General features: G+C 38.0%; 1 protein-coding gene across 2 annotated transcripts in view; it reads left to right on the forward strand.

The window, feature by feature from the left end:
• The first annotated feature begins 1,807 nt into the window (after positions 1–1,807).
• The window catches only part of MARS1 (methionyl-tRNA synthetase 1), a 39,068-nt gene continuing 27,910 nt past the window's right edge, over positions 1,808–12,965 (forward strand). The window contains exons 1-9 of one of the 2 annotated variants that reach the window (XM_081955329.1): positions 1,808–2,017; positions 3,175–3,265; positions 5,642–5,741; positions 7,544–7,678; positions 8,967–9,042; positions 9,645–9,817; positions 10,370–10,482; positions 11,234–11,350; positions 11,835–12,038. In XM_081955329.1, the coding sequence (XP_081811455.1) occupies positions 1,846–2,017; positions 3,175–3,265; positions 5,642–5,741; positions 7,544–7,678; positions 8,967–9,042; positions 9,645–9,817; positions 10,370–10,482; positions 11,234–11,350; positions 11,835–12,038 (1,181 nt within the window). In that variant the 5' untranslated portion in view covers positions 1,808–1,845. The remainder of the gene's footprint in view (positions 2,018–3,174; positions 3,266–5,641; positions 5,742–7,543; positions 7,679–8,966; positions 9,043–9,644; positions 9,818–10,369; positions 10,483–11,233; positions 11,351–11,834; positions 12,039–12,965) is intronic. The other variant, XM_081955330.1, reaches the window with a different exon arrangement.

The following is a 12,965-nucleotide window of genomic DNA, read 5'->3' on the forward strand; positions in this document are numbered from 1 at the left end:
TCAAGCATTATTTTTTTAAAAAAGGAGTATTTTAATCCATAGGTATAAGCAAAAGTGAAAAAAGAATTAATCCATTCAGTTTAAAAAATAGGGACCCCTGCAAAAGTTCCATTCGTGAAAAAGAATTAGAAGCTGGATAACACACTAAGTTCAATGCAGATCAATGCAAATGTTTATGTTTGAAATTCAAAATCTATTAGTTGTGACAGAGAGAATTGAAAAGAGATTGGAGAATATGGAATACAAAACAGAAAAATCTGATGGAGAAACTGAGGATGTTTACCAAATGAAGAACGTGGAGGACAGAGTTCAAAAGATGGAAGAAAAAAATAAGTAAAGAGATAAGAAAACTGTGGATACTGACAACAAAGTGAACATGGTTGGTAATGGCAAGAGTGGAATATGGAAAGGGGAGATCGATGGATTGGAACTCTACCCCAGACTTCAAAGCACAGAAGAAGAAAAGAGAGAGAAATTGACGGAGATAAAGAGAGAAATCTTGACAGAAGCACTAGTGATAACCAAAGATAAGCTGATGGAAAGAACAGATTTTGGGTTTCAAGCTTTTATGAGATACGAAAGGAATAACATGTTGCCAAGAGAAGTTTATACAAGATTTATTAAGAAAGTAACTAGAACATTAATGCTACAAATGGCAAGAGATAGAAGACCGTACTATTACTGGAAAGATACAGGTTGATGCAATGAAAATGTATAATAAAAAATTAAGCTAAATTTAGTTTACTACTAGTATGTATAAAATGAAGCGACAATAGCTATAGTTAAATAATGATTAATAATGATAACAAAATATATTAGTTTGATATGAAATTTTATATAAACAACACGTGGAGATTATGAGAGGTGGTTTAAAAGCTTTATCTAGAATATGTTATAAAGAAGTATTGTGATTGGATGATTTTAGGATGATTTAATGGAATGTTATCATATGATCCTATTCTAAATTTTGAATATTATATATAAAAGGACGTAAAAACAATTATAGTCAAATTAAGGTTGAGATATAATAATTGTGATATACATGAATATAGGTGAATTTAAAATATGCGATTTGATATGAAAAGCAGGTGGTGACTATGGAAGAGATGCATGGAAATACTGTAACCAACTAACACATTTTCTACAATTTGTAATGGGAGATGGGTTTTTTGTTTATTTTTATGTTTTTTTGTCCTTGTTCAAAAACAAATAACAATTGTTTTTAAAAAAGAAAATCTTCAGAATTTCAAATGGATTTAATAAAAAAATATTAATTTTTTTCTCCTGGACAAACTGATTTCGGCTTTATACTTAAATTACTGCTGCCGAGTCTTCAATTGATATTACTTCGCTGTTTCATTACTGAAATATTACAAATTTGGTCAAGATTTAGACCTAACTTGTTCTAGAATTATTTTATTTATTTATTTAATTCCGTCAAGCATGAATTAGGTAACAGATATAAGTATAAACATGATTACATTAACTGTATGTTTAACGATGGGCTTTATTGTCCACAGGAGCTAATTCACAACAACACAATTTAGAAACAACACATTACACTGCTCTACCCTCCCGCGAACAATCTGAGTGTACTATTATTACGCAACATCCGCTTTTCTTTTTTTGCCTCAGGCCTCGCCCTTCAAAACTTCCGGTTGGATAGGCAATGCGTGTCGGGATTGGTAGTCTCAAAGGGTGCGGCCTTGGTGCGCGGTTGAGGGAGAGCGGATGTACTCGAGCGCGCAGTCCCCAAAATGGGCGTGAGGCGGGTTGGGTGGGAGGAGGGACCCGTTTCCAACGCGACGTAAGGCGGGAGAGGGCGTGGACGGGGAGTGGGCCTTCATGTCAGGGCCGGCTTCGTTGCATCAGCTGGGGACGAAGCGTGGCTGGGAGGCGGAAGCAGGACGGAGCATGAAGCTGTGCCTGAGCGAAGGCAGCCTCGGTGGCCTGAAGGTCTTGGCGGCTGCCAAAGCCACCGGCGTGCCCGTGGAGGTGCAGTGGCTTCCGCAAGAGGGTGAGTGCCAGGAGGGCGGTAATTCCCCCAAGAAACGGCAGCTTTTTTTCCTCAGGATCCGCTCGCTGGGCGGGAGAAAAATCTAACCTTTTTTTAAATTGCAAGATCTCCAATCCTAGAGATCTGGGTATTTATTGACCTAAAATTAGAGGCAGCCAGCAACAGAATTAATAAACTTTTTCCGTCCTCCTCTTTAGGATTTTCCTTTAGTCCGTTCTCTCTTTGCACTAAGTCCTTTTAATTTTCCTGCTCCCCTATGACTTCCTTGGTTTCGGGATGGACTCTATTCACTTTTGGTTTTTTTTTTAAATATTTTATTTGGTTTGTCTAGCATGTATGAGAAAACAAGTATAAGTATGAATGTAACATATAAACATATAAGTATAAGCAGGTATAAGTATATACATAAGAAATGAGTATAAATAAATGGGAACAGTAGGTATAAATAAATGGAACAGTAGGACAGGGACGGTAGTAGGCATGCTGGTGCGCTTATGCAGGCATTTTCTGAATACATGGATGAGAATGGAGAATCTCAACCTGCATTCGTGATGATGCATTCAGAAGTAGCAAGTGATGGATTGACTGGATTAAATATAACTGAACTTAGCAAGTGTATTCCAATATGTCAGTTTATAAGGAATAACAGAGTTGGAAGGAACCTTGGAAGACTTTCAGTTCAACTCCCCACTTAAGCAGGAGATCTCATGCCGTTCCAGACAAAGGGCTGTTCAATTTCTTCTTATTCATCAAGTATCTTTGATGGGGTGGCAAGACTTTTTTTTTATTTTTCTTCCCTGTCATCTCTTTTTGGCAAAGCCTCCATATTTAAATAATAGCATCATAAGCAGAAATTTGATTCAACAAAGCCTTCCTTATTATCTAGTAATTTTGCCTTGGAAAACAACTTTGCCAAATTTTGGGGACAGCATTTTCTATCTTCAAGAAGAAGGGAGGAAAATTGTCTTTTCAAGTAAAAGTAACCATGTTCTGCCAACCCCCTGCTCTGTATGTATGCACAGCATAGTATGTATGCACAGTATAAGCACACACTGCTCCTATTGTTACGTCATCTTAATACATGCTGTATTAAATAGGATCAGATTTTGGGATGCAGATAAGATTTCTCCCTAATTTTTTTTCTTCTTCTTTGATAGCTCATGTAGTACCATTCCTCACCCGTCCTCAGCTGCCAGCTCTACAGCTGGAAAATGGATCCTTCCTCTTCTCCACAAATGTAATTTCTCAGTAAGTAATGGAGTGTAGATCACTCTGTTTCCAGGATAAGCTTTTGGCAAAACCTAATGTGATTGTAACCTACCTACCTACCTACCTATCTATCTAAATGGCTGTGTGTCTATGTGTGTATATGTTCCAGCATAATTCTGGAACATCTTGAGCAATTTCAACCAAACCTGGTACACAGATGATTTACTCTCTGAAAAAAAATACTGTGGGGGTAAAACACCCTAACACCTCTTGGGCTATGTGTTCTGTTAAGATACAGCCTGTTGTGCCTTAAAATGGCTTCTACCGTACAGCGCAGTGGAGTTGCCATGGTAACGGTTTCACAGTACTCCACAAGGGGGCTCCCTCTGGTAAGTGGGAAAATCCAACATCAGAAATTACGTTTGGTCCAGACATTTTCCCCCTATAAATTAATACCCGGGCAACGGCGGGTTATCAGCTAGTGCTAGATAAACATTATAGGCATGTAGGAGCAGCACTGAATTAGAAGAAAAGGGGATGCTAAGAAAGGATCTTTTATAAACTGTCTTTGTGCTACATAAACATTGGGGTTATAATTTGGAAATATATTTTCACATGTCCAGCTACCTATTGGTAATTTTCCTATAATGTCAGTCAACCTCAAGCATGCTAAGTGATAGAGACTTGGCATCGTTGCCAGAGTAGTTAAGTGGTCTTTTTTGCCATAGAAATAGTTGTAATTCAAGAAATGAATGGCAATTTAAGAAATTAATATATATTTAATATAAGAAAATGCAGGTAGTCCTCAATTTACGACCACAACTGAGCCCAAAATTTCCATTGCTAAGCGAGACAGTTAAGTGAATTTTGCTGCATTTTACAACTGTTTTTGCCATAGTTATTAAGTGAATCACCATAGTTGTTACCCATTGACTTTGCTTGTCAGAAAGTCACAAAACGTGATCAGATGATCCCTGAACGCTGCAACTGTCATAAAATTGAATCAGTTGCCATGTATCTGAATTTTGATCACATGACCGTGGGGATGCTGCTGTGGTCATTAGTGTGAAAAATAGCCATAAATCACATTTTTCAGTGCTGTTGTAATTTGAGTGGTCATTAAATGAACTGTGGTAAGTCGAGGACTACCTGTATGGAGAATCAAGCATTCTTCTCTTTCCTCAGTACTGACATGAGTTCTGTTTCCATCACCCAAAATCTGATGGGAAATTGAAATAGTACAACATAGAGAAAGAAAGTAAGGGTACCTTTTCCTATTCTCAGTTCTTTGGAGCTAGAAGGAAAAACCTCTGCTCTTCCCACAGTGTCCTGGTAACTTATTAACTTGTATAGGGAATAACAGTGGTATACATTTTAGAACCTCAGCCAATGAATTGTTATAAATGTTACATAGACTGGCTCTACTATGAGCCAACTGCCTCACCAGCCAATACTAGAAAGCAGGAAAGTACAATGAGATATTGTTGGTAGCAATGTCCGACAGTCTTGTTCTTCTTAAAGAACCTTGCTGTTCTTGGATGAAATGAACCATTTTGGGTCACTTCTGCAGATGGAGTGTGGTGCATGTAGGACATCTTGCCCTTCATCTCAGGTAGCAGAGTGTCTTGGATGGCTAGTGAGTGATCTTTTCCTATGCCAATTTGTAGGAAGGAAGCCAGAATATATGTTTTTGAAAATAATACACTCATAAGGAGTCTTGGATACAGGGCTATAGCTTCTAAACATTACTCCCTATTGGCTTTCTACTTTCAATATAAGTAATGGGTGCAAAATAAGTAATGAAATTGCAAAACTAGGTACAGGTAGTCCTAGTTAGTAACTTGGTCATTAAATGAAGTGGTTGCTAAGAGAAACCACTCCTGTACTTACAATCTTCCTTTGCTTTACAGACCTTGTAAATGCAAGGCCACAAAATTACTTTTTCAATACCATCGTAACCAGGAAAGTTTGCTAAAGGAGGCAGTCGTTAAATAAGGACTGTATAGAAAGTGTCAGCAGGTTGTTGCATCTGGATGTCCTTCTTTGGCTTTAAAGCTAAATGAGATTAGACCTAATGAGTATTTGGAAAATGAGCACACCAAATAATGGCAGGGTAGACTGGAAGATTAAAAAAAAAACCCTCCTGGCAATAGGAAATATCTTTCGTAAACCCATCAAGGAAATGTATACTATATAGTCACAAAGAATTGACCTTAACTCAAGAGCACCTGTATTTTAGGCATAAGAAAGAAGAATCTTTTGCCAGAAGAAAATAAATCTAGCGTGGGAAGTGTGAATGTTAGCCTCTTGTGAGATAGCAAGACCTCATGGCAGAATAAGGGCTCGTTTACAAAAAAATTCTTGGAAGTGCATTGGCTGAGAGTACTCACCCCCTTCTATTTGTTTATCTTTTAGATACTTTTTCCGCTTATCTGGAAAAGAAATAAGCAGTTTTAGCAATGAGCAGAGTGATTTTGCCAATCAGTTTTTTGAATGGGATATAACTGAGCTAGAGGTGAGTAAAACAGCCATATATTTGGGTTAGCCTGGATAAGCCATTTTTCTTAAAGGGAAGAGTTCTTGTTCAGGTGGTGGTTTAGATTTTGGCCAGCTATATATGAGTGGGATATGTGGAGAGGAGCCAATTGATACCAGAGAACCTGTGACAGGTATAGTATGTTTCTTTGTAACATTTCTTTTGCTAGTGTAGGATGGATCACTTATTGTGTACGTATTTGGATGAAGCTATGTTTCTTCCTGTAGCCTTTAGCGTATTTAACCTAGTGCAGTTCTTTTCTCTTTGGAATAAAAAGCAGCATTTTGTTTAAGAGAAATAAATTAAGATGTGCCTCTGGTTGCTGTTATGTTGGAAGCTGATATTGCTCCCTGTCCCAGCAATGTTCCAGTTCATTGATTTCATCAACCAGTGGGATTTACTGTTGGCGGGCCATGTTTTTCTGCCTGGCCCACCTAGCTAGCAAACTCGTGAATCAGAATCATACTGAATCATACTGATTTTAATCTTGAAAATAAATTACCAAGCAGGCTTATAGTGAAGTCAGTTAAAGTGGAATCTTTGAAAGCTTTCCTTCTCATAGCTGAGCGACAGTCCAGTTCTTGGCTCTTACTGAACACCTCCTCTGCCTAGTTCTCACTATCTCTTCATACTGTTTCATACAAACCTACTAAACCAACTGTGCAGTGACAGACTGTGTTGAGTGAACAAATCCAATGACATGTCTCGTGCGCTGGGTTAAGTGATTGTGTGGTTTGTGTGGTTTGGCATTAAAACTAAACATTTGGTTTAGTATGTTACTGTGAAACTAAGCCATTTGTTAGCCACGGTTTATGGCAAACGGGGGAAATATTTTAGTTCTGGAAAACAACTAAAAGTCTAAAAGCATGTGATGAGCACACTCACAAAATGACTGCCCCAAAAGACTTGCAACATCTTATATATCAGAGGACAAAGTAGTTCTCCACCCTATTTACTCGGGTTATCCTTTATCATTTTAGGAGGGTCTTGTGAGATCCAAATATGGTATTGCAAATAAAGTGCCAGAGAATTTGGAGAAGTCAATGGGTGGGAAATTAGAGGCTTGTGACATATTTACTTGTGCCTAGTTTATATCTTAGTATAAACTTAGTATAATACATTAACTCAGACAGTGAGATAAGGAAAGCTATATTGCTTAGGCCCTTCCCTGATTACCATTCTATCTATTACTATATAAGAGAGATAGAATACTAGGAGAGTTTGGAGTATGTAAACAGACAACATTAGAACAGGTAATCTGTTTGTAGAGAAAAATGGATATGTGTGTTGGAGGCACCACTAGAAGCAGATGAAACCAGATGTTAAGAATCCAAAATTTACATGTACTTGCTATTTTTTCTTTATCCATTCAATTTTGTGATCACGTTGAGCTATTGAGTTAGGTGTAGAAGTCTAATAATCCAACAATGTTGCTGTGTTTCATTTTTTTCCCTTAAGAAAAAGCTAGTATAGTGGTTAAGATATTAGACAAGGTGTTAGATTATGTTGGCAAGACCCAGGGTCAAGTCTATTCCAATGAAAGATCACTGGGTGCCTTTGGACAGATCACTTACTCTCTCAGCCCAGCCTACTTTACAGGCTTGTTGCAGAAAAAATTGGAGGAGGAAGTCACTGAGTTCCTGCAAGAAAGGTGGAATATAACTTTGATAAATAAATACAACAGTATGAATTTACTAACATGATTGACGCAGTGACAAAAGACAATAGAAGAAGGTTGAAGATAGATTAAAATTCTTCCTTTTCCTCTGCTTTGTCTGCAGCCTGCTTTGTCTGCAGCCTTGTATCTTCATGTGGTACAAGAAAAGAAAGGAGAGGATGTTTTGGGCATCATTCGGAAGCCACTGGATTACCTTGACCAGATTCTTACCAAAAAGGGTACCTCTTACCTCACTGGGGTAAGTAAGAACCTCTGCTAGCAAACGTCACAGTACTGGCTAACATAGAAGCTGAGATGTGGGAGAATTGAAAGGATACCTGGTTGTTATAAAACCTTAGCTTTTGGTAATATTTAAAGCACAGTAATATGGATTATATCTTCATAAAAATGTTACCCAGGATCAGAATAGAACATGGAGAACCATAATTCCTCTCACGCCTTTCTCACAGCTTTTGAGATTTTTCACAAGCATTGTGTACATGGGGAGTTACTTTAGTAAATTTTAGGGATTAAAAGCTATGTCTTAACAAAATTAAGAAACAAAGAGCTGAAATCCTCTGGGTGCTTAACCACTGTTTTCATGCTTGAAGCAAAATGTATATATCCAAAATCTAGTTAGTGTAGGGAACCTCTTCCTTCTTTGGGCAATGCCAAGGTCCTTGATAGGTAAAGTGATTCTCATCAACAGAGTAATCTTTTCAGAGAAGAACAGATTTTTATCCTTTTTCTCTCTCTTTTTTGGTTCTTGTGGGAGAAACGTTTCTTTCAAAGATGCATTACTTCCTGTGAGAATTTTGATTACCTATAAAAAGTAGTAATAAGTAAATAGATTGCGTTTTCTTTAGTTTTTATGATCCCATTTTGTTATCTTAATAGGAACATAGTGGCTCACGTTGTTAGGATGCTGGTTTGGAAGTTAGCAAACCCGTGTTCAAGACCAGAGTGCTGCCGTGGGAAGGGGTGAGCCCCTGTCTTTCATTCCAGCTCCTGCTGGGGATGTAAAAAGAGTCCTCAACTGGGCATCCCCCAGGTGACAGTAATGTCACCAGCTAATCCTTTCAACCTGGAAGTGCCTCCATGCTTCTGACACGAGTGTGATGCAATCATAATTATGGGAAGACCCCAAAGATTCCCAAATTAAAGGCTTAGAGACCCATGTATAGGTTGCAGATTGCTCACCTCTGTTCCAGATCTGTTTTCATTGGGAAAAAACATTGGAGTATTCTTTAGGGTTTTTTTGTTCTTTACAGAGTTACTTCAGAACTAATTTTATTGTTGTATATCATCTTATATAGAATCAAATAAAAATTACCATATGTTATGTAAAGCCAATTAAACTGAAGTGGTCATTGCTATACTACTATTGGTAGTGTTCACGGTGGAGAGAAGAATCTACATATGTACTGTTGAAGAAGTTTCTATCTTGAACATTTGGGAAATATTTCTTTCCAATGCAAGTGACATATTCCAGTTGCTCCTACTGCATATTCAGACTGAACTAATTTCTTCTGATTTTTTTAATCCAGGATGTTGAGTCAGCTGCTGATATTGTCTTATGGGGATCTCTGTTTCCTTTGTTAAGAGATGATTCCTTCTTACCAAGTGAGTGATTCCCACAGCTGAATTTAGCTTTCACCAACCTGATAACCTCCAAATTGTTGGGCTTCAGTTACTGTTATCTCCCAAAGTTGGGAAAGGCCCCAAAGATGGCCTTCCTGCTCTGACAGGAGGTATCAATGTCTGCTTACCGTTTGGCTGCTAATTTACACAAGCCATTTTTTGCTTTTCCTTTATCAATTAATGTTTGTTGGAGAAAAGTTCCTTCTCTCACTTTCTCCTTTCCCTAAATATGGAGGCACCTAGATAATGGCTAAAAGAAAGTCCCATGCTCCTCAAAGAAAAAAAAAACTCCCCCCACTACCCTGTCTTTGAAAATGTCTTCTGCACCAGGCCAACATCCACAGGATTCTGTGGCATGATTGCATTGAAAGGCTGTTCACCTTTACTGTTGACTCTGCAATTATGAGGGGAGACTAATAGAACTGGGGAGGCAACATCTTTCTTTTTGGGTATGGATTGTCGGCCCTTGTTGACCTTTTTGAGCAACTCCTAAGTGTCCTAAGGTTTAGAAAGGGCACCTTGGCTAATTTTTGAGTTATTTGGGGGTTCTCTGGAAATAACCATGTTCTAATTTAATATTCAAGATGAGCTGAAAGCTCTTAGGAGTTGGTTCCAGAACATGAACTTGAAGGAGTACTGCAGAAAGGCAGTGGAATCTGTATGGACACCCAAGGGATTGCTGGAACTTAAAGCCTATCTACAGAAACATCCTGCTCCCAGTTTGTCTTTTGAGAAATCAACTACCAATGAAGCCAAGGTATTCATGTTGCATTTCCTATATGAAGCAGTTGCTTTGTTCTCACTTAATACCACAGCATGTTAAGTCTCAGCCTAATAAATTGCAGGCCATTTTATTATGGCATTCCTTGCACTTATGAAAGTAGTGAATCAAGAAGAAAGCGAGACTCCAAAGGCCCAGCATTATCTTGGACTTTAGCATACATGTACTTCACAGACTCAAGGGATTCCATACTATTAAACAGTGACTTCAGCTGTTGTTAAATCTGATTTGAAATGAGGAATACTATGGTTTGGGAAATAGGTAGTCCTGTATAGGCAACGGATGATATCACCCATTTAGAATTTGTTTTGTTAAATGGATTATCCTCAAATATTATTGCATTACCTTGGGGGGAGGGGGGGGGGGTTAGGCCAAGGGAATTGGGATTTATGCTATGGTGGTTGTATTATTATTATTATTATTTAGACATTGGCATTCCCTGGCAATTACCCATGGTCCATTAGTAACTCATGGATATTGGTTGCTGAATATCAGACATCTTTACAGAATGTTTGTCCTTCTCTCTAGGAAGAGGAATTGGCCCAGCAGCATTTGTCTGATGTGGAGATTGAAGCTATTGCTGAAATCTGGACCAGAGGACCTGCCAGCCTTCCTAGCCCCTGGAAACCACAGCACCCTATGTAAGAATCTTGCTGGGCTGAAATGTCCTTGTTAATGAGGGATACCAAAGAGGATCTTAAAACAGAGACTGCCATCCATCTCTTCCTCCTATCTTTGGCAATTTTAAACAAATTGTTGCTATTTATTTTTTTAATAGTTTTTAATCATTGTAGAGTCGCCTCCAGAAGACGGGACAGCATATAAGTTGAATAAATAAATATAAACGGCTCACCTTTTCTTTTGTCTCCTAAAGACCCAAATGTCGAATACGCACATTATACATGGCTAAATATATCGTGGGACTTGTTAATATGAAGAGTTGTTTCCCAACCTTAACATTATCAAAACACAGCCATGTAATTCCGTACAGCATCCATTATTGTCTGTCTCAATGACATAGAAACTTGTAGCTTTCTGGATATTGTTATATTATAATTTGATCGTTGGCAGTGCTGACTGGAATTGGAGTTTTGGCAACGTCTGGAAAGCTGCAGATTATTCACCTCTTGATGTTTACTAACTTCTCGTGGAGTTTCTGCACAACTCTAGAAGTTAAAAGTCAATTCTTAAATTATTCATAGCATTGTGATCTGCAAACTCATGAATTTGCATAAGGCTAATTTTGCCTACAGAGAGTTAATCATTCTAAATTGCAGTATATTGCATAGCTCCCCACCTGCCTTACCTCTCCCTCACTCCATCCCACCTCAGTTGTTTGAGCAAGTCAGAAATCTGAATTTATCTCTGAGTTAATTTGTCTGTCCTCCCCAGATTGCCTGTGGAAGGCATGAAGAATGTGCTAATCACAAGTGCGCTGCCATATGTAAACAATGTGCCTCATCTTGGAAATATCATTGGCTGTGTTCTCAGTGCTGATACATTTGCCAGGTAAGTTAAAGCATCTCTTTCCAGGCACACCCATTTGAACTTATGAATTATCCTCACCGTGTGTCTCTGAATTCTGCTTTTGCCATACTTGCTTCCTAAGATTGTGCTTTTCTCTGGAAATGTTGGGTGTGAGGTTTTTTTTTTTTTTTGCATAGCAATAATGTGCTCTGTTGGACTGGTTTTTATTTATAACATTCATTAGCTGCCCATCTTACCTCAGAATAACTCTGAGCAGCTTACAATCATAAAATGAATGATGGTCCAGACAACATAAAACAAGATCCTATGAAACCTTTGTTTGTTTATTTTTAACCTTTATATATTTTAGTATTTTATGATACACTACCCAGAATGCCTCTCTGAGGGAGATGGGCGGTTTAAAAATGTGAGAAATAAAAATAAAACAAGATCATAGGAGACCTTAGTTCTTTTTTATAGCAATAAATCTCCTGCTTTTGAAACAGGTAGCATTTATGTTTTTTAGATACTGTCGTCTACGCAACTGGAACACCCTCTATATATGTGGTACTGATGAATATGGTACTGCCACAGAGACAAAGGCCATGGAGGAAGGACTGACACCACAACAGATCTGTGATAAATACTATTCTATCCATGCACAAATCTACCAGTGGTTCAACATCTCTTTTGACTACTTTGGTCGCACAACCACAGCCCAACAGACCACGTAAGTGCTGCAATTAGAAGAAATGTCAGTGGGGGGAAGAAATGCAGAAGTGAAGCAACATTTTTTCCCCGCCTTCCCTCTCTGTCTTACAGTCTTCGGGTTACCTAACTTTTGTATTTTACCTGCAATAAAGTTTGTCTCCTGTTTTGGAGCTGGCCAAAAAACTGACAGATGATTGAAGGTAATTTCTGCAGCTAGTTTCTGAAAGTGTTGCAAACATGAACACTTTGAATGTTCAAAATAAAGAACTGCTATTCATTTGAAGCATTTTTAGCTCATCTCTTGGCCGAAAGGGCTCCAAGCATAGTCTTGACATTATCAGAGTAGAGGAACTATTACCAATCACAGAGTTAATAAATGACTGCCCAATTCTGGCAAGTTGTATCATCTTCAGTTTCATCTATCTATGTATCATCTATCTATCGTGATACTTTCCTCTTAACGTCTAATGATTAGTGGACATTTTTGGGGGGCATGTAGCTTCTTAGTCAAGCCAAATTAGGGGATCACTGGGAGGTAATAGATGAAAACCTCAGAAATGTCCATTGCACACACTGATTTGGGATGTGAGTTCTTTCTTTGGAGTAAACTTTGTAGATTTCATTCAGGTGTCATCAATGAGGATATGGCAGGATTGATCATCATATGCCCTGTACCCTCTTTTCTGTGTTGGCCAGTATGAATATAATTTTCACATGAAGCTATGTTCCTGATTTATTAGCTTCTTGGTCAATTGAAAAACTTCCTATTTTGTAGTAAATAGATGCCAAAAATAGATGTCAAGATTTTCATTTTTACCACTTTTAACACCCAAAGTTGAGAGACTTTTATCACAAGTCATAATGGTAAGCTGAAACATTTAAACAAGTTTTTTTTTTAAATTAGCCATGGTTACACTAAATCAAAAACAATTAACCCATGTTTCTT

Source organism: Natrix helvetica (genome assembly GCF_964273705.1).
Source record: "Natrix helvetica genome assembly, chromosome: 1".
In the NCBI taxonomy this organism is placed as follows: Eukaryota; Metazoa; Chordata; class Lepidosauria; order Squamata; family Natricidae; genus Natrix; species Natrix helvetica.